Source organism: Neoarius graeffei, chromosome 7 (genome assembly GCF_027579695.1).
Source record: "Neoarius graeffei isolate fNeoGra1 chromosome 7, fNeoGra1.pri, whole genome shotgun sequence".
NCBI lineage: Eukaryota > Metazoa > Chordata > Actinopteri > Siluriformes > Ariidae > Neoarius > Neoarius graeffei.
The window spans coordinates 81,446,584-81,474,476 of record NC_083575.1 but is presented as its reverse complement, the minus strand read 5'-3'; the positions used below and the strand labels follow the sequence as shown (position 1 = coordinate 81,474,476).

Here is a 27,893-nt window from a genome sequence, read left to right as displayed (position 1 = left end):
CTCCGGGTGCTCTGGTTTCCCCCAAAGACATGCAGGTTAGGTTAACTGGTGACTCTAAAGTGAGTGTGAATGGTTGTCTATGTGTCAGCCCTGTGAAGACCTGGCGACTTGTCCAGGGTGTACCCTGCCTTTCGCCCATAGTCAGCTGGGATAGGCTCCAGCTTGCCTGCGACCCTGTAGAAGGATAAAGCGGCTAGAGATAATGAGATTTATGGTAATATTTATGAAATTTGCATTGTCATATAATACATTACCACATGACACACTACAGTGTAGTACACTGACCACAAAACACCTTATATCATGATATTATTCCTATTTTAGCAACTGCAATCTGAGCTCCTGCTCAGGACATTCAATGTACATATAAGGTGGGGTTTACATTAGACCGTATCAGCGGATCATCAGATTAACGTTTTTAAAACGATTCGCGTGCACACAGCAACGCCAATACACGATTCACGTGCACACAGCAACGCCAATACACGGATACGCTAATCACATGACTAATTAGACGGCACATCACATGATCCCAGTGCATATCGGGCATGCGCAAGTCACTCACCACTTGCAAGTGGAAGAATGGCAAGCGAACACCTTCTCCAGCAGATAAACACACCTGGCTGTGATGTTCATGTTCTCACTGAGTTTAAGCACCTGAAGGAAGTTGAAATGTGTAAATAAATGTCAGTGCGGCTCAGCGCTTCCTCCTGCGCTCCAAATCACTCCACCCTGAACAGCGAGTGCCCTCTGGAGGGTGCGCACTCCGGCCTTGCGCAGCTCACAGAGCGCGCGAGTGAAGCTCACGAGCAGTGATTCGGGACTGAGCCGCTGTGTGTGTGATCCCAACGCCAGTGAATCAGGAAGGTGGATGTCACAGTGACGTTGTCCAATGACGACGTCAGCTAGAGCTCAGCACAGCGTATCCGCGTATTCTCAATGTTTACACAGCACCGGACCAGACACGAACTGGGTTGAATACATGGGCTCTGGCGGATTCCCGTTTCCAGGCGTTTCCCGGCGTTTTAATGTGAACGGACAGTGCAACTGCGAAGAAAACGAGACAGATACGGTCTAATGTAAACTTGGCCTAAGACCATGAATATACCCAGGGAAACTGAGGGAATGTAAGTGGCCACTTAAGACAGAGCTTAATACGGAGATAACTATAAACAAAGACTGCAAGAGTTGCATGTCTCTAATACAAAGTCAGTAACTGCAATCTGAGCTCCTGAGTCTAATAGACTGAGATAACTATACATTGATTGTGTGAGTTGCATGTGAACAAGTCCGATAATAAATCTTAGTTCCCAAGACTCAGGGGATTAATAAAAAGCATCCTTCTTGGGTGCTTTGTAGCATACATGTTAATAACTTTGTCATAATCCTGTCTACTCCCCCTCTGTCAATTGTGTGTATGGACAGGTTGATGGTCAATTTCGCTGGTACTTGTGACTAGTGATAATAAAGGGTTCATTCATTCATTCATTCATTCATTCATTCATAATCCAGTTTAATGTCTCTGTGGATGAACAGGAAGATCAGAGCATTTAGGTGCTCTTCCAGCATAGTGCTCCTATTTCTTAATGTACCTGAGAGAGGAATTCACTCTTTCAATCCATGCACTAGTTACAGGACAAAGTAGCAACCGATATAAAATCACATGCATATTTGGGAACATCCTTGCTTTGCACAATCCAGCCGCTGTCATAAAAAATCAAAGTGAGGCTCACCCCCAAAACGGCACGTGTACCATGTACGTACACAGGGTATAGTGAGTACAGGGATACCCTATTAATGAATACGAGCAGTAGCTGGACAGCCGACACATGTGCGTATGCAGTAAGCCTGCTGCAGCATCTTATCATTTTGGCTTGTAAATATGGGTGTGAACGATACCATAAACATAAAAGGATGGCACACATGGTTTACATGTAGTCTACAGCGCAGTTCGGGAATACAGTATGTTATTATGTTGATGCATGAAGTTTCCGCACCCTGTTAAAGTCCAACAGGACTCGCCCAGGTTGCTTTTCACTGTATTTGTGTCATGAGTGAAAAAACCTAAGCTAGGGCCCACTATTAAATATAAATTTATATCATAAACTCTTCAGCTCAATCCCACATAATGATTTATTTAGTTTATTTTTTAAAACCTTATTAATTAAAAAACTATCAGATCACAGGGGAGAGCGGGTACGATGCTAACCACAGACAAATCCAAAACGTAAGTCAGAAATCGTAGTCAGGAAACAGGCGTGGGTCGATTAATCAGTGAACAGCGCAGCGTAGGGCAGACAAGAAAACGAAGTCAAATGAGATCAGGAACAGAGGTTGTTAACAGGAAGTCAGTAGATAAAAAGGCTTGGTAAAGTCAGGTACAGGACACAGAACGATACTTCGCAACTGGAGTGAGTGTTTGCTGAGCTTAGATAGGGTCAGTCAGTGCATTTACATGCACATCCAAATCGAGCTACTGTCGGTAATCGAGCTAAGGGTCCCAGCAGGGGTGCCAGAGAAATCCAATCCTACATGCACACAAGGAAATCGAGCTATTGTGTGAGGTACATTGTGCACCCAAGCCACAGGTGGCGCTACACGCCCCATCGTGTTGGTACACTTCCGGTTGTCGTCATGAAGAAGAGCTATTCAAGAGTATAAACAAAGTTATCAGTTCCGTGTTCACAAGAAGAACGACGACGAGGACAGCAACATTGATATATATATATATATATATATATATATATATATATATATATATATATATATATATATATTCAACTCCTTAAGCTGAATGAGCATGAACTCTATCTCCTCATTGCTCCAGAAGTGCACGTTTCTACTACTGCTGTCATGCCGACCAAAGCTGTTGTGTTTCCCGCTTGTGGTCTCGTCACTCGTCACTTCCGGAAGGGGCAGTGCTGAAGTAAGTAGCTCGACTACGTAGCTCAATAGGATTTACATGCACTAAGTAGCTCGGCTACAATCGCATAATCTAGGTCGCGTAGCTCGATTATGAGAAATCCAGTTCGGTTCGATTTCAGCCGAGCTAAGGTGTTTCCATGGCATTTAGAACTTCGATGTCAGTCGAGCTACGGCAGAAATTCGATTTTCTCTATGTGCATGTAAACGCACTGAGTGATTGCAGGGTAATTGGCTGCAGGTGAAGAGATTAGAATTCCGGTGACGGGGGGGGTGGGGCTGTGACTCTTGAGAAGTGTAGTCTGGAGTGGCCATGTTTGGAAGCTGCTCTGAATTCAGGTTTTCAGCACTGTTACTGACAAAAACGGGAGCATATCTTGGTATCTGCAATACAATCAAGTCACAATTCCAAGTAGCCATGCAATAAAACTTTTTTTTGGGGACGGAGAGGCATGTGCCCCCCCCCCCCCCCCCCCCCCAACCCGCACCAGAATAATATGGTTTAAGTTTAATAGCTTGGAATTGAAGGAGTTGACTGGATGTGGGATAAAACCTTGTTGTGTACTGCATGCCCAAGCTGGTTGTAATCATACAAAATGACTTACAGTATACCTTCATGATGTGTCATGGAAAGCTTTTTATCTGTGCGATCTTTAAGGATCTTCAGTGTCTCCATGAAGTGAAGAAGCCGTTGATCTGGGTGTACTTGTGAGGAATCTGCAGATCTGTTATTCAGTTTTTGACATGGTCTTGTACCATTTAAAAAACCTGTCTCTATATTGCCTTTAACTCTGAACAATATAAGCATTTAAAGATCAAGATTAAAATGCACATATTTAGCCCAGTATATTCTGTTTTATTACTTTTTTCCTTATTCATTCAGTCTCTATACCGCTTATCCATTGCAGATCATGGGTGAGCTGGAATCAGTGCCAGCTGACATTGGGCAAGAGGTGGGGTACACCCTGGGCTGGTCACCAGTCTATCGCAGGGCTAACACAGAGACAAACTAACATTCATAATCACATTCACACCTGTGGGCAAGTTAGAGTAGCCACTTGACCTAATCCTTTGGACTGTGGGAGGAAAACAACACAGGTACAAGGAGAACATGCAAACTCCAAACATACCCCTTTTTGGCCAACAGGGAATGGGTTCTTGAACCAGGCCATGTTTTCACCAGTTTTGAGCAGAATTGTTATAATCAAGGATGCAGAGAATGTTCCACAATTCACAATGGGAGTAAACAGTAGTAGCAAGATGGTGGAGCATATTGATTACCTTCAAGCTTTTGTTTTGTTATTGCAGATTTTGTTTTTGGTCCATTTTTTCTGAACATGTCTCAGTTTCCATTGTGTTTTCTATTGCTGCGCTCTGCTTGCTCTCAAAACTAATGACACGCCTGCTAATGTCATGGTTCATGCTGGAAAAGCTAGCTATATTTTGGTTCCAGCTAGGAACTGAATTTTCAGGTTCCCATCTCATCTCATTATCTGTAGCCACTTTATCCTGTTCTACAGGACTACAGGCGAAAGGCAGGGTACACCCTGGACAAGTCGCCAGGTCATCACAGGGCCGACACATAGACACAAACAACCATTCACACTCTCATTCACACCTACGGTCAATTTAGAGCCACCAGCTAACCTAACCTGCATGTCTTTGGACTGTGGGGGAAACCGGAGCACCCGGAGGAAACCCACGCAGACACGGGGAGAACATGCAAACTCCGCACAGAAAAGCCCTCATCGGCTGCTGGGCTCGAACCCAGGACCTTCTTGCTGTGAGGCAACAGCGCTAACCACTACACCACTGTACCGCCCCCTTTCTTGAAGTCATTAATATGAAAAGTCATTAACATTAAATAATAAGCAATGTGACCTCGATAGAGTAATCCATATATACAATTGCAGTTGCGGTTATTTGCCAGTTATTTGATTTAAGGTCCCTTCATTGAAATTTATATAAATTTACACAAACTCAGCAGCAGCTCTCAAAGGATATAAACCTTTTTTCCCCCCCAACTAACCAGATTTTCATGGATACCATATGTCTTATGTAAATGCTTCTACAAACAATATATGAATTTGTTTGTATGTTTGTTTTTACACCACCATGCCGCCCTATTCCCAAACCCATCTATGAATATTCACTGTTTAGCTTGCTGACGGAAAAATCGCCACCAAATTTTAATGCATGCATTGAAATTTTTCGCGACATTTTTGGCCACTCATGAGGCGGCGACACAACAAAAAACAACTCCTGGTCGCCGTGTATTGTACAATTGGTGGCAATACTACCAATTTTTCATCGCCAAGTACTTATTCACGCAAGCTGGAGTGTGATCAGGGCATAACCACTGCACCACCAGTTTTTTTTTTTTCCAGAAAACTGGAGCGGCGGCACGGTGGTGTAGTGGTTAGCGCTGTCGCCTCACAGCAAGAAGGTCCAGGTTCGAGCCCCGTGGCCGGCGAGGGCCTTTCTGTGCGGAGTTTGCATGTTCTCCCCGTGTCCGCGTGGGTTTCCTCCAGGTGCTCCGGTTTCCCCCACAGTCCAAAGACATGCAGGTTAGGTTAACTGGTGACTCTAAATTGACCGTAGGTGTGAATGTGAGTGTGAATGGTTGTCTGTGTCTATGTGTCAGCCCTGTGATGACCTGGCGACTTGTCCAGGGTGTACCCCGCCTTTCGCCCGTAGTCAGCTGGGATAGGCTCCAGCTTGCCTGCGACCCTGTAGAACAGGATAAAGCGGCTACAGATAATGAGATGAGAATGAGATAATGAGATGAGATGAGAAAAAAAATTACAAAAAAAAGACAGTTACAACTGACCCCACTCTCCCCTACATGATGGATACAGCAAATTCATAGTGCGCGTGCGCGCCTGCGCGCGCGTGTTTACTGTCATTTTCATTACGGGTAAAAATGGCACGTGCGTATCGACCCTGCTGTCTGCCAGTTGCTATGGAAACCACTCATGAGCGCTTGACAGCTGGAATGTGGCTCCTCAGTATTAACCGGAATAAAACGCTGTTTCTGGATGGTGTACGAGCGTTAATGAGCTTATGAAGGCTTCATGACGGCTCAGAGCCGAGTAATAACTGTTAGAAATGGACGTGATGGACGTCTGGAATTAAAACGGTGCATTCTGGGCTTTTTAAACACATTTAAATAGTGGACTTTCATTCAACGCGACAAAAGAGCTCATGGGCTAAAGCCAGGTTTGTAGCTTTTCTGATGTAATTCAGCCTTCCTTCAGTGTTTTTAACAGACTCAGCAATAATGTAGATTAAAGACTGAAATGTACATTCCTAGTTTTATGTTTTTACACAGGTGTCATGTCCTGGAAGGTGAGCTTTCTGTTTATATCAGTGTATACACCAGTGTGAATGTCAGTCTCATTTATATGAGATATTATTATATGAATTAGGGTTTTCAAAACCTCTATATTTTTATTTATGTGCCTATAAAGCAGTCTGCATGTGAATCTTTGCCATTTTCAGAGCCTCTTTTATCTATTCTTCATTTCAGTTTCAATTATCGACACCTTTGTCCACGGTTATCGACACCGTTCGACAATTATCGACACCTTTGTCCGCAGTTATCGACACCATTCTACAATTATCAGCATCTTTGTCCACAGTTATCAACATCGTTCCACAGTTATCGACATCTTCGTCCACAGTTATCGACACCTTTGTCCACAATTATCGACACCTTTGTCCACGGTTATCGACACTGTTCCACAATTATCGACACCTTTGTCCACAGTTATTGACACCGTTCCACAATTATCGACACCTTTGTCTGCAGTTATCAACACCATTCTACAATTATCAGCATCTTTGTCCGCAGTTATTGACACAGTTCCACAATTATCGACACCTTTGTCCACAGTTATCGACACCGTTCCACAATTATCAGCATCTTTGTCTGCAGTTATCGACACCATTCTACAATTATCAGCATCTTTGTCCACAGTTATCGACACCGTTCCACAATTATTGATACCTTTGTCCACCGTTATCGACACCGTTCCACTATTATTGACACCTTTGTCTGCAGTTATCAACACCATTCTACAATTATCAGCATCTTTGTCTGCAGTTATCGACACCATTCTACAATTATCAGCATCTTTGTCCGCAGTTATCAACACAGTTCCACAATTATCGACACCTTTGTCCACCGTTATCGACACCGTTCGACAATTATCGACACCTTTGTCCACCGTTATCGACACCGTTCGACAATTATCGACACCTTTGTCTGCAGTTATCGACACCATTCTACAATTATCAGCATCTTTATCTGCAATTATCAACACCGTTCCACAATTATCAGCATCTTTGTCCGCAGTTATCGACACCATTCTACAATTATCAGCATCTTTGTCCACAGTTATCGACACCGTTCCACAATTATCAACACCTTTGTCTGCAGTTATCAACACCATTCTACAATTATCAGCATCTTTGTCCGCAGTTATCGACACAGTTCCACAATTATCGACACCTTTGTTTGCAGTTATCAACACCATTCTACAATTATCAGCATCTTTGTCCACAGTTATTGACACCGTTCCACAATTATGAACATCTTTGTCCACAGTTATCAACATCGTTCCACAGTTATTGACACCTTTGTCCACAGTTATTGACACCGTTCCACAATTATCGACACCTTTGTCTGCAGTTGTCGACACCATTCTACAATTATCAGCATCTTTGTCCGCAGTTATCGGCACAGTTCCACAATTATGAACATCTTTTCCACAGTACATTGTTCCACAGTTATCGACATCTTTGTCCAGAGTTATCGACACCTTTGTCTGCAGTTATCGACACCTTTCCACAATTATCGACACCTTTGTCCAGTTATTGACACCGTTCCACAATTATCGACACCTTTGTCTGCAGTTGTCGACACCATTCTACAATTATCAACATCTTTGTCCGCAGTTATCGACACAGTTCCACAATTATGAACATCTTTTCCACAGTTATCAACATCATTCCACAGTTATCGACATCTTTGTCCACAGTTATCGACACCTTTGTCTGCAGTTATCGACACCATTCCACAATTATCGACACCTTTGTCTGCAGTTATCAACACAGCTACAATTATCAGCATCTTTGTCCACAGTTATCGACACCATTCCACAATTATCGACACCTTTGTCCACCGTTATCGACACCGTTCCACAATTATCGACACCTTTATCTGCAGTTATCAACACCATTCTACAATTATCAGCATCTTACTCCGCAGTTATCGACACCATTCTACAATTATCAGCATCTTTGTCCGCAGTTATCGACACCATTCTACAATTATCAGCATCTTTGTCCACAGTTATTGACACCGTTCCACAATTATCGACACCTTTGTCCACCGTTATTGAGACCATTCCACAATTATCGAAAACATTTGTCTGTAGTTGTCAACACTATTCCACAATTATCAACACCTTTGTCCACAATTATCGACATCTTTGTCCACAGTTATCGACACCGTTCCACAATTATAGACATCTTTGTCCACAGTTATCGACACCGTTCCACAATTATGGACATCTTTGTCCACAGTTATCGACATCGTTCCACAATTATCAACATCTTTGTCTGCAGTTATCAGCACTGTTCCACAATTATTGACACCTTTGTTGACAGTTATCGACACCATTCTACAATTATTGACACCTTTGTCCACAGTTATTGACACTGTTCCACAATTATGAACATCTTTGTCCACAGTTATCAACATCATTCCACAGTTATCGACACCTTTGTCCACAGTTATCGACACCTTTGTCCACAGTTATCGATACCATTCCACAATTATCAACACCTTTGTCCACAGTTATCGACACCGTTCCACAATTATCAACATCTTTGTCCACAGTTATCGACACTGTTCCACAATTATCGACGTCTTTGTCCACAGTTATCGACACCTTTGTCCACAATTATCGACATCTTTGTCCATAGTTATCAACATTGTTACACAGTTATCGACACCTTTGTCCATAGTTATTGACACCATTCCACAATTATCGATACCTTTGTCCACAGTTATCGACACCGTTCCACAGTTATTGACACCTTTGTCCACTGTTATTGACACCTTTCCACAATTATCGATACTGTTCCACAATTATCAACATCCAAATGATTATTTATTAAAAAGAATAATAATTGGTATGTGGTATTAAGCTAACAAAACATAGTTTTTAATTAAAATTTGTTTTCCATAGACTTATATTTCATACAAAATATCTTTTATATAAACATATCGAGGTCAGTGTTTACGTAAATGAGGAAGTAATTATAATGTTTATAAACAAATGAACTGATAATGTTTAACCTGCATCAGAAAATCTTTTTGTTCCACTTTCTACCCACTTTAAGTATCTTTATAGATCACATTTTGTTAATCATTTGTTGTTTGTATTAATTTCTAGTTTTGTAGTTTACTTTTTTTTTTTAAATATAGATAGGACAGTATAGAGAGACAGGAAATGAGCAGGAGAGAGAGACGGGGAGGGATCGGGAAATGACCTTGGGTCGGAATCGAACCCGGGTCCCCGGATTTATGGTATGGTGCCTTAGCTATCTGAGCCATGACACCCCCAGTTTTGTAGTTTGCTAATAAATATAAACAGGCAATTGATATTGTAACCACATGGAAATCCAGGTCAAAGGTCGCATGTCATTCCTCGAACCAAAACTTTATATTTTTACATCTAAAAATATAAACTGTCTCCTGATATTGTAATATGTGGTAGATATTCACAGCAAACTGAAAAAAGGTCCCCTATGGGTCCATGTGGCTGCTGCTGATAAATAAAGTTGTTTTCTGATCCCATGTCCATACAGTAAATATAGCATATATATATTTACTCTAGCGGCGGCACGGTGGTGTAGTGGTTAGCGCTGTCGCCTCACAGCAAGAAGGTCCTGGGTTCGAGCCCCGGGGCCGGCGAGGGCCTTTCTGTGTGGAGTTTGCATGTTCTCCCCGTGTCCGCGTGGGTTTCCTCCGGGTGCTCCGGTTTCCCCCACAGTCCAAAGACATGCAGGTTAGGTTAACTGGTGACTCTAAATTGACCGTAGGTGTGAATGTGAGTGTGAATGGTTGTTTGTCTCTATGTGTCAGCCCTGTGATGATCTGGCGACTTGTCCAGGGTGTACCCCGCCTTTCGCCCGTAGTCAGCTGGGATAGGCACCAGCTTGCCTGCGACCCTGTAGAAGGATAAAGCGGCTAGAGATAATGAGATGAGATATTTACTCTATGAGGCAGCAGCCACAAAAATGAAGTGTAATCCAAAAATGAACAATTTAAAAATCACAGAAGTAAAATATACCAAGTGTCTGTACTTTATATTATTCGACTCTTACCTCTTACAGTTTTCGAAACTGAAACCTCCGAACCGAGGCTGACACACACACACGCTGTCACCATGACCCAAACTCTTATTTCCCGGAAATGGCTCGGCGCTAGAGCTCAGTGGTCTCAATACTCTTTTCGACAACTTCCTGTAAGAACTTGGAAGTGCGTCACAGCTCCATCACACATGGGACCACTGGCCGAAGAAGGCGAGGAAAGGGGGACGACCTGGAGTATATTTTAAAATCGGAACGCACTTTCCCTGAGTAATAAGCATAAACATGTCTGAAAGCGATTTCTTTAGTCTAGTCCATTTATTTCGAATGGGGAACCGAATTGTATACACTCACCGGCCATTTTAATAGGAACACCTGCATGCGCAGTGCGCGATTGTTACACTCATTCTTACAACACGATGACATAGTGGCTACAGCCTCGCTTCGCCTCTGGGAGGCAGTGGCCACAAAAATTTCTGCATGAAATAGAAAAATCTGAATATTTTAAGCATGTAATTTTTTCTATGCTAGGAATTTAATTCTGGTCTAATTCTATTTATTGCAATCGGATTTCAAATACTCTAAACATTCCATTCTGTTATGAATCAGAAAAAGAAAAAAAAAAATAAATCACAGCACTTTTATTTTTTTTTTAAGTACTTCATCGACTTCAACAATATTACACAAAGACGGTTCCATAACAGTTGTAAATGTCACTTAATTCCACAGGGTGTCGATAATGGTGGACACTGGTGAAAGTGATCACTATTATCGACACCTCACGTGATTTCTCAAACGCGCATTTAGATACGAATTGGCGTCTGTCAAATGAAAGAGTAAGAAACAAAGTAGGTCTCGACAAGGAGATCATGAAATATCTGTGAAAGTTTTTGATCAGTAAAAACATGTCCATGATCTTTCCACCATGCTTACCTGCGATGATGACGACATCCGGGCTTTCGTCAAATTGCTGATTGTGCTAAAAATGATTCCATCTCAGGTAACGAGCTGTGTCATCAGACGACAGGATCAAAGGGCGAGGCGGGTCTTCCGGTTGATTAATTAAGCAATTGTCGTAACTGAAACTCAGCTTTGTAAAATTGTTTTTTATTGGTAAATCTGAAAAGGTGTCGATAATTATGGACTGTCGATAAATGTAGCCGCCGCTCTACAATTATCTACTGTGCAAAAGTCTTAGGCACATGTAAAGTAAAGAAATGCTGTAGACCAAAAACGGTTTAAAAATAATGAAATGAAATGTTTCGACGTTAAACATAGCTTCTATTTATGACGTCTTTCCATTAATTGATGTGAAAAAAAGAGGAGTAGAGTTTATGAATATCTAAGGGCTACGTATAGGTAATCGTATGGGGCCGAGTAAAATTAAGGATTAATTTCATGAGTGATTTCGAAGTTGGGCGGCACGGTGGTGTAGTGGTTAGCGCTGTCGCCTCACAGCAAGAAGGTCCGGGTTCGAGCCCCGTGGCCGGCGAGGGCCTTTCTGTGTGGAGTTTGCATGTTCTCCCCGTGTCCGCGTGGGTTTCCTCCGGGTGCTCCGGTTTCCCCCACAGTCCAAAGACATGCAGGTTAGGTTAACTGGTGACTCTAAATTGACCGTAGGTGTGAATGTGAGTGTGAATGGTTGTCTGTGTCTATGTGTCAGCCCTGTGATGACCTGGCGACTTGTCCAGGGTGTACCCCGCCTTTCGCCCATAGTCAGCTGGGATAGGCTCCAGCTTGCCTGTGACCCTGTAGAACAGGATAAAGCGGCTACAGATAATGAGATGAGATGAGATTTCGAAGTTTTGAAAATTTCAAAACTTTGAAATCATGAGTGAAATTGATCCTTAATTTTACGAGGAACCATACGATTACTTCTTCATAATAGAAAGGGCCAAATTCATACTTCGGAAGCCATTCAAGTTCACAACATTTGTCATTCACGTTTTCTGAATGTGGCAGCGGGGGCGTGGTCAAGCGTCGGTCTGTGACCGGAGGGCAGAGTCAGGGAAGGTAAGTGGCAGAATCACTGCACCTGATGTTGATTAACGTGTGTTTGTGTGTCTTCCCCAGTGACCGCGCCCTATTTAAGGAGAGCGCGAGAGCAGAGGAGGAGCTCTCTCCCCAACCAGACACCTGATGTGTGTGCGCGTCTGTGTGTGTGTGTGTGTGTGTACGAACGAGAGTGTGCAGAGACAACTGAAAAGTGTCAAAATAAAGAGTTACGAAACTTAGTTCTGGCCTGCTGTCTTTTGTGCTCCTCCCACTCCTACAAACTGCTACAGTGGTGCTGAAACCCGGGACGGGACCGCAGAAGAAGAACAGCCCCATGGAGTCCTCCCCTTTCGCCAACCTGGTCCACGCCTTCGCCGCGGCCCAGCAGAGCCAGCACCAGGCGCTAGTCGCCCTCCGGAAGGAGCAAGAGCAACGGTTCGAGGCCCTGGTGTTGGCAAAGCAGGAAGATCGACAGGCGTTCCGGCACCTCCTCGCGTCGGCGGGGTCCACCACCTCCACTGCCGCGGGCCCTCCCCCCCTCACCCTAACGAAGATGGTCCCGCATGACGACCCTGAGGCCTTCCTCACGCTCTTCGAGCAGGTAGCAGAGGCCTCAGGCTGGCCGGTGGAACAGCGCGCGGCGCGCCTCCTCGCCCTGTTAACGGGCGAGGCGCAGCTGGCCGCACTACAGCTCCCCGCGACCGCCGGATGGTCTACGCAGACCTCCGCTGGGCCGTCCTCCAGCGTGTGGGGCGCACCCCTGAACAGCAGCGACAGCACTTCTGCGCTCTGCGCTTGGAGGAAGTCGGCCAGCCGTTCGCGTTTGGCCAGCAACTCCGGGACGCCTGCTGGCAGTGGTTGAGGGCCGACAACCGCGACGCCGAGGGAATCATCGATCAGGTGGTACTGGAGCAGTTCATCGCTCGCCTACCAGCAGGAACCGCACAGTGGGTCCAGTGCCACCGCCCGGCGTCGCTGGATCAGGCCATCGAGCTGGCGGAGGACCATTTGGCGGCTGTCCAGACGGCAGGCCAGAACTGAGTTTCGTAACTCTTTATTTTGACACTTTTCAGTTGTCTCTGCACACTCTCGTTCGTACACACACATAGACACGTGCACACACATCAGGTGTCTGGTTGGGGAGAGAGCTCCTCCTCTGCTCTCGCTCTCTCCTTAAATAGGGCGCGGTCACTGGGGAAGACACAAACACACGTTAATCAACATCAGGTGCAGTGATTCTGCCACTTACCTTCCCTGACTCCGCCCTCCGGTCACAGACCGACGCTTGACCACACCTCTGCTGCCACACTGAACCAATCAGGGCGCAAGACGATCTTGCACGTTTGAGTTTCTAAAGCATTCCTTGTTTTCGCAAATCTCTCGCTTTTCCCTCGAGGACTTCCCTTAGCAAAAAGAAGTTTATTCAAGTGTACTATGAGTATACTAATTTTTTACTAAAACTGAGGAAGTATACTTGAAGTTGACTTTTTATAAACTATATTTTATATACTTAAGAATAGTATAGTGAAGTATACTTGGCTTATACTGAAAAGTATAAATAAAAGTCTAAGACTAAGTACATTAATACTCAGACTTACACTTATACTTTAATACTAAAATGTATACTTTAGTATACTTTTCACGTTTTTCTGCCACAAAGTACTAATACTTAGTATATCTTGCTCCAAGTGCATAATAAGGTCAAGTCATTGACTCATGCTTAACATTTAATTAATATATTAATATAATGCTGGAGTTTAAAACTTTACAGTATATAGTATGTGTGCTCAATTGCATTATCTTTATGTACCTTAAAATCATACACAAAAACAGAAAAACTTTTGACTTGACTTTATTGATCAATTTCTCCAGTAAGGAAGGACTTGATTTCATAGGTCTTTATTTTTGAAATGTTTGAAAATATATCAAACTTGTTTTCAACATTCTGTCTTGTGATTTTGTAAATGCATCACACTCTTGTGTACATACAGTATGAGTAAACTTTAAGAATACATTAAGGAGTATATTTCCAGTATATAAATAGTAAGCTACAAGTAATATGCCAAGCAAACTTAAAGTATAACAAGTAAACTAGTGAAATAACCAACATTTATAACAGTATACTTAAAGTATGCACTAATAAACTAAAAATAGGGACTTGAAGTATGTAACTAAGGGGCGTTGTGGCTCAGTCAACTAAAGCGCCATACCATAAATCCTGGGTTCGATTCCAACCCAAGGTCATTTCCTGATCCCTCTCCTGCTTATTTCCTGTCTCTACACTGTCCTATCCAATAAAGGTGAAAAAAGCCCAAAAAAAGAAGTATATCGATAAGTGTACTTGTGGTATACTTTAAGCATGCGAGAGGGATATACCAAGTACATTGATAGTATATAGATGAGTGTACTTGTTGTATACTTTAAAGTGTACTTTTGCAAACTTAAAATGAACTTTAAAGTATACTTTTATAAACTTGAAATGTTCCAGTTTAGTCCGAAAAAGTATTAAATTTGTATACTTTCTAGTACACTAAAAGTACATGGTCTGTAGTATACTTGCTATACTTATACTGAAGCATACTTAATAAAATGAACTTTAAGTATACTACTTTTTGCTAAGGGTTTTCATGATTCTTGAAAAGTAACATCTTTCAGGGTTGATCCCGGATATTTATTTTGTCTCAGATGTCGATCCAATGCTGCCTGCATTACTTTAAGAGAGTCTGGTTCGTAGTTTTCCCCATTTTCTTTCCTCGCTTCTGCATTCATATGCCACTAGAGAGTCGTTTATTTGTCTTTCTGCGGCCCATTTCTTAAACACGGAAAGCCAAAAATTCGTACTTGTTTTGGTATTTTCATTTTCGCTTGCAGCTTTCAATTGGTTTATCATTTCTTCATCAAATATAGCAAAACGTGGCATTGCTGAGACAGCAGAGTCAGCCATTTTGTTGACAAAATTTGCTAATTTGTGTAACCGTAACCAAGCAACGAACTAGCCAATAGCATTTCAGAAATACGGCCCTGTGTTAAAGAAAAAAAGCCCTCCTTTTTTTTAAAGTTTTTTTTTCACCTTTATTGGATAGGACAGTGTAGAGACAGGAAATGAGAGAGAGATCGGGAAATGACCTCAGGTCGGAATCGAACCCAGGTCCCCGGATTTATGGTATGGCGCCTTATCCACGACATAGAAATCCATAGAAAGTAATTTCTAACCAGACTGCATAGCTATTGCAACGTTATCGCTAGTTCTAAAAGCACGGACAACTTCACTGCAAGCTTTCTCTTGGAATAAAACGTTTAAAGTATATCCCTCAATACGCTTCCGCAGGTTGGACGGTGAGTTTTTGTCAGCTGTGATGTGGTTTGTTTTCAGCAAACAAAGCAAACATTTAAAACGAAACGAATCTTTAATCCTTTCAGAAAACTGAAACATGGGTTCATGGGCCATGGGTGCGTGTGCGTTCCCCAGAAGAACCGTCTCCTTCCATTCCGCCATCAACTGATCGTGTTTAAATAACGCAGCTGAGAAATCACTGATCTTGATTTTATCCTGTCTATGGACGTGACGTGACCCTAGTGATTACTGATCGGCTGTCTCAGTGCCACCTGGGAAAAACGTTTTAGAAAAGAAAAGAAAAAAAAACATTCACTTTCAAAGCTGCTTCATAGTCACGAGGGCCTTGATCGAAATGTAGTGGAGTGAAAAGTACGATATTTACCTTTCAAATGCAGTGAAATTAAAGTTTCCCACCCAAAAAATAATACTCAAAAGTGTACTTAAGTACAGTACTCAGGTAAATGTACTTCGTTACTGTCCACCTCTGCAATAAAGTAGCGACTTTGTAAGTAGTCTAGTTCATTTAATGCTTCCTACCAAAGCCCTGTTCTACCCACAATTGTTCGTTTGTTCTACTTGCAGGGCCATTTATTTACACAGGCCTGCGTTTTGCGCAGGTGATATTCATTCAAAAGTTCAGGATTCCCCAGAGGGAATATTCCCAAACAGCTTGATTACTCTGTCCATAAAAGCTCTGTCAGCTGTCTTTTCTGCGTGATAAGTCCCTGCTGACTTTCGTTCTCCCCTCCCTTTCCTTAAGATAAGCCTTTGCTTGCTTTAGTTGACTCCCTTAGCTACAGGCGCACAGCAACCAGAGCCCTGAACGTCCCTGCAGGAACTGGCGCATTCTGTAAGCCACGGCATTCTGTTTTGTCACGTTAGACACACCGTCACGTCCCTGTAGAGGCTCACAAGAGGGTTCCAGAGTGCAGGAACAGTGATGAGGGCAGGAGTGCCCGTCGTTGATTTTTCTCCTTTCTTGTGTTTCTCTAAGCACAACAAAACATCCGTACAGATCAGGATCAGGGAGGACATGAAAAAGATGGTCCAGCTGCCTGTGCTGAAGAATCTGCCGACTTCTGCCACAGCGGTAGATAAGACAGGTCCGAGGGTGTTCGGCTTGTCCCTGATGGAGCTGAGGAAATTGGGACTGGTGAAGGACGGCGTGCCCTCAGCGTTGAGGAACATGGTGGAGTACCTCAGAAAGCATGGTGAGTAAAGCGGAGAGGAGCAATAAACTAACGACAGGCCTTGTTTAAAAGTACTTAGAATTAAAGTTTACATACAGTGAATACAAACAGAAGGAATGGCAAGGCAAGGCAAGTTTATTTATATAGCGCATTTCATACACAGTGGCAGTTCAATGTGCTTTACAGAAGTAAAAGCAAAACAGTAAACAATAGAGAATAAAATTACATAAAATAAATGGGGAAGAAAATTAATAAGAATTAAACAATAGTAGAAATAAAATAATAAAATGAGATAAAAATTCAATTAAAAAAAACAGCAGAATAAAATAGAATAAAAGTTAAGTAAAATTTAAAACATGGACAGACTGTAAAAGTAAAGAGTTTAAAACATGTAGAGATGGCAATATTAATAATTTAGCAGAAAGCATCTGAGAACAGCTTGGTCTTTAGTCTAGATTTGAAGCTGCCAACAGCAGAAGCATTTTTGATGTCCTCTGGGAGTTGGTTCCATAGCTGTACTGCATAGTAGCTAAAAGCTGCTTCACCACACTTTGTTTTAACAACACGTTTTAACAGTAAATTTTGCTGCTGCGATCTGGTAGATCTGATTGGGTTAGGCCGCTGCAACATATCAGAGAGGTAATTGGGCCCTGTACCATTTAGAGATTTGTACACCAGCAGCAATGCTTTAAAGTCAATTCTGTAGCTTACTGGAAGCCAGTGAAGGGACCTTAGAATTGGAGTAATGTGCTCTGTTCTTTTTGTTCGTGTGAGAACCCTCGCCGCTGCATTTTGAACCAGCTGAAGTCGTTTGATGGTCTTTTTTGGCAGGCCTGTGAAAAGGCCATTGCAGTAATCAACCCTACTAGAGATGAAGGCATGTATTAGTTTTTCCAGATCATTTTTTGACATAAGTCCTCTTAGTTTGGAAATGTTTTTTAGGTGATAAAATGCCGTTTTAGTGATTGCTTTCATGTGCCTGTCAAAGTTTAGCTCGCTGTCAATGAAAACACCAAGATTTTTAACCATATCTTTTGTTTTAATCCCCTTTGTGTCAAGAATAGTGGTAATCCTGAGTCTTTCATCTTTTTTCCCAAATAGAATTACTTCTGTTTTATCTGTGTTCAGCTGAAGAAAATTCATATGCAAGGCACAGTGTTTTATTAACACTGGCAGGTTTGTTAACAAATTAACACCAATAAAATGCCTATGGGCGGCATGGTGGTGTAGTGGTTAGCGCTGTCGCCTCACAGCAAGAAGGTCCGGGTTCGAGCCCCGTGGCCGGCAAGGGCCTTTCTGTGCGGAGTTTGCATGTTCTCCCCGTGTCCGTGTGGGTTTCCTCCGGGTGCTCCGGTTTCCCCCAAAGACATGCAGGTTAGGTTAACTGGTGACTCTAAATTGACCGTAGGTGTGAATGTGAGTGTGAATGGTTGTCTGTGTCTGTGTGTCAGCCCTGTGATGACCTGGCGACTTGTCCAGGGTGTACCCCGCCTTTCACCCGTAGTCAGCTGGGATTGGCTCCAGCTTGCCTGCGACCCTGTAGGACAGGATAAGCGGCTACAGATGATGGATGGATGGATGGATGGACTTCAAGAAAGCAAATCCATAAACAAGTGTTGCCAGGCAAAACAAACCTCGCCCGGCAGCACTTATTTTATACTTATATATTGATAACGGTCATATTTCTCAATCATCAGCTGTCAGATTATAGTCCTATGAAAATCCATGACCTTGAGTTTGACATTTCAAAGTCATTCAAGGTCAAAAGTCATGGCAGCAACTGAAAGCCCGTATGGGACTTCTTATATGTTGATAACGGTAAACATCTGGCTATCATGAACCATTTTAAAGTTATAGCCCTTTGAAAACCCATGACCTTCAGTTTGACCTTTCAAGGTCACTCAAGGTCAAAGATCACGGTGCCAAATGAAAGCCAATATGGCACTTCCTATAAGTTGATAATGGTAAATATCTGTCTACCATCAACCGTTTTCAAGTTACAGCCCTCTGAAAACCCGTGACCTTGAGTCTGACCTTTCAGGGTCACTCAAGGTCAAAGATCATGGTGCCAAATGAAAGGAGTTCCTATATACTTATAATATAGTCTATCAGCAACCGTTTTTGAGTTATAATGGAAAAGATGTTATTTTGACCGAAAGGTTGACCTTTCCAGTGACCTTGACCCGATTACCCCCAAAATTTAATCAGGTAATCTACGGACCATTGCCCACCTATGCTGAAAATTTGAAGTCAATTGTCAACAATAAAACAAAGGCTGAAAGGCATTTTTCAACATGCGCACGCACGAGTCCAAAGAAAATCACCGTCACTAAAAGTTTTGTAAATCCGGCAGGGATTTTGCATTCTGTTTGGCCTACGAAAACATTTCCACACAACTTTGTCGTTGTTGTTCGTCTTTCGGTGTCGAAGATGACCATGACTTCAGTTGGCGGGCGTTGGATTGTCTTTGTGTGTCCGGAGGTGACTGATGAGCCATCATCCGGGCCATGAAACTACGTCCACAAGTGGGACACAAGATGGTGGGTGCTGGATTTTCAGTGAATGTGGCTCGAGCCTTGCGTGGTGTGCGTTTTCTCTTGGCCTTTTCAGTGCATCTGGTCTCTGATATTTGAGCTCCGCTATGAAGTTTGCCTCGCCAGGTAGAGCGGTCCTGATCCAGGGACACAACTTTACTCAAAGATTGATAAATGAGATCCGTTGTGTATATTATAGTATGTAGAGCGTGTTGTATAAATGATTATTTGTCTGTGAAGATTCTCAGTCATCCAGGTCATAGTAAACTGTGGGTGGTAAAAGAGAGCAACTGGACTTGCTTGAAGATTCTTGAAGACGTTTCACCTCTCATCCGAAAGGCTTCTTCAGTTCTGTCTGACTAATGCTGTGTTCACACTTACAGTGGTGCTTGAAAGTTTGTGAACCCTTTAGAATTTTCTATATTTCTGCATAAATATGACCTAAAACATCATCAGATTTTCACACAAGTCCTAAAAGAAGATAAAGAGAACCCAGATAAACAAATGAGACAAAAATATTATACTTGGTCATTTATTTATTGAGGAAAATGATCCAATATTGAATATCTGTGAGTGGCAAAAGTATGTGAACCTCTAGGATTTGCAATTAATTTGAAGGTGAAATTAGAGTCAGGTGTTTTCAATCAATGGGATGACAATCAGGTGTGAGTGGGCACCCTGTTTTATTTGAAGAACAGGGATCTATCAAAGTCTGATCTTCACAACACATGTTTGTGGAAGTGTATCATGGCATGAACAAAGGAGATTTCTGAGGACCTCAGAAAAAGCGTTGTTGATGCTCATCAGGCTGGAAAAGGTTACAAAACCATCTCTAAAGAGTTTGGACTCCACCAATCCACAGTCAGACAGATTGTGTACAAATGGAGGAAATTCAAGACCATTGTTACCCTCCCCAGGAGTGGTTGACCAACAAAGATTACTCCAAGAGCAAGGCGTGTAATAGTCAGCGAGGTCACAAAGGACCCCAGGGTAACTTCTAAGCAACTGAAGGCCTCTCTCACATTGGCTAATGTTAATGTTCATGAGTCCACCACCAGGAAAACACTGAACAACAATGGTGTGCATGGCAGGGTTGCAAGGAGAAAGCCACTACTCTCCAAAAAGAACATTGCTGCTCGTCTGCAGTTTGCTAAAGATCACGTGGACAAGCCAGAAGGCTATTAGAAAAATGTTTTGTGAACGGATGAGACCAAAATAGAACTTTTTGGTTTAAATGAGAAGCGTTATGTTTGGAGAAAGGAAAACACTGCATTCCAGCATAAGAGCCTTATCCCATCTGTGAAACATGGTGGTGGTAGTATCATGGTTTGGGCCTGTTTTGCTGGATCTGGGCCAGGACGGCTTGCCATCATTGATGGAACAATGAATTCTGAATTATACCAGTGAATTCTAAAGGAAAATGTCAGGACATCTGTCCATGAACTGCAATCTCAAGACAAGGTGGGTCATGCAGCAAGACAACGACCCTAAGCACACAAGTTGTTCTACCAAAGAATGGTTAAAGAAGAATAAAGTTAATGTTTTGGAACGGCCAAGTCAAAGTCCTGACCTTAATCCAATTGAAATGTTGTGGAAGGACCTGAAGCGAGCAGTTCATGTGAGAAAACCCACCAACATCCCAGAGTTGAAGCTGTTCTGTACGGAGGAACGGGCTAAAATTCCTCCAAGCCGGTGTGCAGGACTGATCAACAGTTACCAGAAACGTTTAGTTGCAGTTATTGCTGCACAAGGGGGTCACACCAGATACTGAAAGTAAAGGTTCACATACTTTTGCCACTCACAGATACGTAATATTGGATCATTTTCCTCAGTAAATAAATGACCAAGTATAATAACGATAATAATAACGAGTAATATTTTGTCTCATTTGTTTAACTGGGTTCTCTTTATCTACTTTTAGGACTTGTGTGAAAATCTGATGATGTTTTAGGTCATATTTATGCAGAAATGTAGAAAATTCTAAAGGGTTCACAAACTTTCAAGCACCACTGTATACTGGTACGAAAGTGGTATAACTGTATCGATACAAAGTATACCGGTACAGTTTAGTGCGTCTGTCCACACTAGCGAGAAATGTTTGCGGTTTTCTTTCACGGTAGTTGAAATGCGTGTGCGCGAAATGTTTCCGTGGTTACCGAGTAACTTCCTTCCGAGAATATATGGCATTCGTTATTTCGAGATCTCGAGAAAACAAAACAATTATTTCACGATCTCAGCTGGATCACTGTATCTCCGTCGGTAGAGACGAAGCCGGGCCAGTCTTCTGCGGAGGTGCCGCGGATTAATTTTGAAATTATCCCTTATTAAAAGACTTAATGCAATCTCTCCCTGTGTCAACCCCTGATCAAAATATTGCCTTATTAGGTGATCGATTATTCCAGACATTCTAATGACCAAAGTTGCGTCTATACAGAATGAGAAATAGCCCCAAAGTCAGCATATCACAAGTCTCTTGGCGCACCTGAATGAACCATTTCTCAGCTGTTTACTCGAGATCATGAAATAATTGTTTTGTTTTTTCGAGATCACGGAATAATTGTTTTGTTTTCTCGAGATCTCGAAATAACGATTTTGTTTTCTCGAGCTCTAGAATTAGTTGTGTTATTTTCTCGAGATCCTGAATTAATTATGTCGTTATCTCAGAATAACGGTTTTGTTTTCTCGAGATCTCGAATTAGTTGTGTTGTTTTCTCGAGATCCTGAATTAATTATGTCGTTATCTTGGGATAACAAGGTGAATAAAAAAAGGATTATATGAAGGGCCTCTCGCGGCTTCCGTACGGATGAAACAACACGTGTGCGCTTTTTGTTGTCAATGTACAGTCTGTATTTCTGGTGGTCATTTATTCAGTCGAATTGTATAAAACGTGCGAGGCAGTTGAGAAACAAACAAACAAACGAATCTCCGTTCTTCACTATTTTATTCAGCGAAGACATCGATTGAGGTGTGTGACTTTGCGCATGCGCATTATATTTGTATCGATACAGAGCCGCTTCATCTGTCCACACTACAGCGAAGCGCTACAGTACCGATACTGTACCGGTACGAAACCCATACATTTGTGGGTTTCGTACCGATACAGTTATACCGCTACAGTACCGGTATACAGTAGTTGCTAGTGTGGACAGGTGTTGCGGTACGAAAGTAGTTTCGTATCGGTACAAAATCCCTAGTGTGGACAGGGTATAATAGGGAGTATCAGGTATTTATCCTCTCATGGATGAAAAGCAATCCTAAGGTGTCGTTGAGTCATCCTGTTGGTGTGGGTCACTGGGGGCTGGGTGTGAACGGCCGAGAGCAGGGGTCACCAAACTTTTTTCTCTGGGGGCCACATTGCCGTTCCTGACTGTGATGGGGGGCCGGGGTCGGGTCAGCTATATAACATAGAATTGTATGACCCAGACAAATATGACCACCAGCAGGCCTCATTGTGTAGTAGAGATTACTAGCCTGGCACAGCCATCCCCGCTACTACATATATCCCCACTACTATATCCCCACTACTATATCAACACTACTATATCCCCACTACTATATCCCCACTACTATATCAACACTACTATATCAACACTACTATATCCTGGGTGCGATTTGCTGGGGGGGATGGGGGGGGATCATCCCCCCTCTGGTTTTTATCTCTGCTGAAAAAAAATCCTCGGGGACAACCCCGTCAATAAAACAAACAAACCAAAAAAAAGTTGACATGACAGGCATGTTGTGACAGTTTTCTATGGTCTACATTGCACTCACTTTCAAAATGACCCGAAGTGGCAGCTTTGATGTTCACGAACGTCCCCAGCAAATAGATACATTGTAGATAATAACAATATGTTTGCGTTCTATGCAGGGATGCAAACAGCGCGCCTTTTGGCGGATGCCGCCTTTTTCACGGCCGATTTTTTTTTTTTTTAGGGGGGACGTTGGAGTGTCTGATTATAATCTCGTCTCGTCTCGTCTTCTTCCGCTTATCCAGGACCGGGTCGCGGAGGCAGCAGTCTAAGCATGGAAGCCCAAACTTCCCTTTCCCCAGACACCTCGGCCAGCTCCTCGGGAAGAACACCGAGGCGTTCCCAGGCCAGCCGAGAGACATAGTCCCTCCAGCGTGTCCTGGGTCTTCCCCGGGGCCTCCTCCCGGGGGGACATGCCTGGAACACCTCCCCAGGGAGGCGTCCAGGAGGCATCCGAAAAAGATGCCCGAGCCACCTCAGCTGGTTCCTCTCGATGTGGAGGAGCAGCGGCTCTACTCCGAGCTCCTCCCGAGTGACTGTGCTTCTCACCCTATCTCTAAGGGAGCGCCCAGCCACCCTGCGAAGGAAACTCATTTCAGCCGCTTGTATCCGCGATCTTGTTCTTTCTGTCATTACCCAAAGCTCATGACCATAGGTGAGAGTCGGAACGTAGATCGACCGGTAAATTGAGAGCTTCGCCTTTTGGCTCAGCTCCTTCTTCACCACGACGGACCGGTAAAGCGACCGCATCACTGCGGAGGCTGCACCGATCCGCCTGTCGATCTCACGCTCCATCCTTCCCTCACTCGTGAACAAGATCCCGAGATACTTAAACTCCTCCACTTGAGGCAGGACTTCTCCACCAACCTGGAGAGGGCAAGCCACCCTTTTCCGGTCGAGAACCATGGCCTCGGACTTGGAGGTGCTGATTCTCATCCCAGCCGCTTCACACTCGACTGCAAACCGCCCCAGTGCATGCTGAAGGTCCTGGTTTGAAGAAGCCAACAGGACAACATCATCCGCAAAAAGCAGAGATGAAATCCTGTGGTTCCCAAACAGGATTCCTTCCGGCCCCTGGCTGCGCCTAGAAATTCTGTCCATAAAAATTATGAACAGAACCGGTGACAAAGGGCAGCCCTGACGGAGTCCAACATGCACTGGGAACAGGTCTGACTTACTGCCGGCAATGCGAACCAGACTCCTGCTCCGTTCGTACAGGGACCGGACAGCCCTTAGCAAAGAGCCCCGAACCCCATACTCCCGAAGCACCCCCCACAGAATACCACGGGGGACACGGTCGAATGCCTTCTCCAGATCCACAAAGCACATGTGGACTGGTTGGGCAAACTCCCATGAACCCTCGAGCACCCTATGAAGGGTATAGAGCTGGTCCAGTGTTCCGCGACCAGGACGAAAACCGCATTGTTCCTCCTGGATCCGAGGTTCGACTATCGGTCGAATTCTCCTCTCCAGTACCCTGGAGTAAACTTTCCCTGGGAGGCTGAGAAGTGTGATTCCCCTATAATTGGAGCACACTCTCCGGTCCCCTTTCTTAAAAAGAGGGACCACCACCCCAGTCTGCCACTCCAGAGGCACTGTCCCCGACCGCCACGCGATGTTGCAGAGGCGTGTCAACCAAGACAGCCCCACAACATCCAGAGACTTGAGATACTCAGGGCGGATCTCATCCACCCCCGGTGCCTTGCCACCGAGGAGCTTGCAAACCACCTCAGTGACTTCGGCTTGGGTAATGGACGAGTCCACCTCTGAGTCATCAGCCTCAGTCTCCTCAGTGGAAGACATGACGGTGGGATTGAGGAGATCCTCAAAGTATTCCTTCCACCGCCCGACAATGTCCCCAGTCGAGGTCAACAGCTCCCCACCCGCACTGTAAACAGTGTTGGCAGAGTACTGCTTCCCCCTCCTGAGGCGCCGGACGGTTTGCCAGAATTTCTTCGAGGCCGACCGATAGTCCTTCTCCATGGCCTCCCCGAACTCCTCCCAGTTCCGAGTTTTTGCCTCCGCAACTGCCCGAGCTGCAGCACGCCTGGCCTGCCGATACCCGTCGGCTGCCTCAGGAGTCCCGGAGGTCAACATGGCCCGATAGGACTCCTTCTTCAGCTTGACGGCATCCCTTACTTCCGGTGTCCACCACCGGGTTCGGGGATTGCCGCCACGACAGGCACCGGAGACCTTGCGGCCACAGCTCCGAACAGCTGCGTCCACAATGGAGGTAGAGAACATGGTCCACTCAGACTCAATGTCCCCCGCCTCCCTCGGAAGCTGGGAAAAGCTCTCCCGGAGGTGGGAGTTAAAGACCTCCCCAACAGAGTGCTCGGCCAGACGTTCCCAGCAGACCCTCACCATACGTTTGGGCCTGCCAGGTCTGTCCAGCTTCCTCCTCCGCCAGCGGATCCAACTCACCACCAGGTGGTGATCAGTTGACAACTCAGCCCCTCTCTTCACCCGAGTGTCCAAGACATAGGGTCGGAGATCAGATGACACGACTACAAAGTCGATCATCGACCTCCGACCTAAGGTGTCCTGGTGCCACGTGCACTTATGGACACCCCTATGCTCGAACATGGTGTTCGTTATGGACAAACTGTGACTAGCACAGAAGTCCAATAACAAAACACCACTCGGGTTCAGATCGGGGAGGCCGTTCCTCCCAACCACGCCCCTCCAGGTGTCACTGTCATCGCCCACGTGAGCATTGAAGTCCCCCAGTAGCACAATGGAGTCCCCAGTCTGAGCACCCCTCAGTACCTCTCCCAGGGACTCCAAGAAGGCCGGATACTCTATACTGCTATTTGGCCCGTAGGCACAAACAACAGCAAGAGCCCTCTCCCCAATCCGAAGGCGCAGAGAGGCGACCCTCTCGTTCACTGGGGTAAACTCCAACACATGGCGGCTGAGCTGGGGAGCTATAAGGAAGCCCACACCAGCCCGCCGCCGCTCACCATGGGCGACTCCAGAGAAGTGGAAAGTCCAGCCCCTCTCGAGGAGCTGGGTTCCAGAGCCCAAGCTGTGCGTGGAGGTGAGCCCGACTATCTCTAGCCGGTACCTCTCAACCTCCCGCACAAGCTCAGGCTCCTTCCCCCCCAGCGAAGTGACATTCCATGTCCCAACAGCCAGCCGCTGTGTCCGGGGGTCAGGTCGTCGAGGCCCCTGCCTTCGACTGCCACCCAATCCACACTGCACTGTCTGATTATAATTTCAAAGTAAATTCTGTATTAAAATTACTAAATAAGCAAATCCGTTACAGTCCATGAAACAGGAAGTATAAGGATGAGATAAAAACAGTTTAAATCGGAAAGCTGCGCACAATGTGAACTGCGCCATCAGAGCAAACTGTTCATTTAGTATTCATGTATTTTAGTGATTTTCGAGTCACTGTCCATTTAATCCGGAGGGAGAGAAACATCACAGCAACGCGACAAGCAATGCGAACTTTGTTGTGTTCGTGTTCGTGTATTTAGTCAGAGAGATAGGAAGATGAATTTACTATCTCTGGTTTAGTGTTCGTTTTCATTTAGTGTTATTCATTTGATATCATCGGATGTTATTGAGCTGTTAGCCTATTGTTACCTTAATTTTGTGATGTTTCATGATTAAAAAAAAAAATCCCCCCTTCTGGTTTTTTGACAAATCACACCCTGACTATATCAACACTACTATATCCCCCACTACTATATCAACACTTGATTCCTGGCACATATTTGTTTATCTTTACTCGTGGTTTGCAAAAGTAGTAATCGAGTCTTCACACTTTGTTTTAATTTGAAATACCACAGATATTCCATTTATTTATTTTCTAATGAAAATAACATCAAAGCTGTCAAGGTAAGAAACATCTGCCTAGTTGAGGTGATCGACGCTGGCAAAGGTGAGTGGAAAATTATAAATCGTAGGTAGGCCTGTTGATATTATTAATAATATTAATAATAATTGTGTGCAGCACTTAATAAAGGTCAAATAATAAAATAAATACATAAAAAAAAACAGTGAAATTATAATAATAAGAGCAATAGATCAATAGATCACAGCAGTTGTGCTGTGTCCTGCACGTCATTGCTCTCATCCATGGCCAAAGCAAAAAACTCGAATTCTGACGCTCTCTCATTCAGCTGGTCATACACGGTGTCCCCCAAATCTTCGGTTCGCCTGGTCATGGTAGGTGCGGAGAGACTCACCGCGTTGAGCGCATCCTTCTTGTCGGGACACACCTCCTCGGCCACAGCAAGCATGCATACTTTAACAAAGTCCCCATCAGTAAACGGCTTTCCATGGGTAGCTAGTAGCTGAGCTACCTTATAGCTAGCTCGGACAGCAGCCTGGTTGATCTGGGTTTGGCGAAGGTATACATTCTGTTGTGCAGCCAGTCCGCATTTCATCCTCCGAATCCTGTCTTCTCTTGTTTGCCCTCGCAAACTAGCATACTCTTTGTGGCGGGTTTCGTAGTGACGACGCAGATTATATTCTTTGAAAACCAACACACTTTCTTTACATACAAGACAAACTGCACGGTCCTTACACTGAATGAAAAAATAATCGGTGGTCCACTGTTCTTTAAAAACTCTGCACTCTCTGTCAACTTTTCGCTGACCGCTAGCCATTTTGCTGTCCTGAACACTGACAGTTCTCTGCGCGTGCGCTGCCTGTCACTGCTTGATGACGAGCATATGACAAAAATTCACAAAATATGAATTTTATAACTAAAATATCAATTTTAATTGATAAAATCAACAATATACAAGATGCAGACATGTTATTATTTGC

General features: G+C 44.1%; 1 protein-coding gene across 5 annotated transcripts in view; it reads left to right on the top strand.

The window, feature by feature from the left end:
• The window catches only part of fam13a (family with sequence similarity 13 member A), a 281,599-nt gene that overhangs the window by 6,860 nt on the left and 246,846 nt on the right, over positions 1-27,893 (top strand). For all 5 annotated transcript variants that reach the window (XM_060926493.1, XM_060926495.1, XM_060926497.1 and 2 more), the window contains exon 2: positions 16,632-16,848. In XM_060926493.1, coding sequence (XP_060782476.1) covers positions 16,632-16,848 — 217 coding nt within the window. The remainder of the gene's footprint in view (positions 1-16,631; positions 16,849-27,893) is intronic.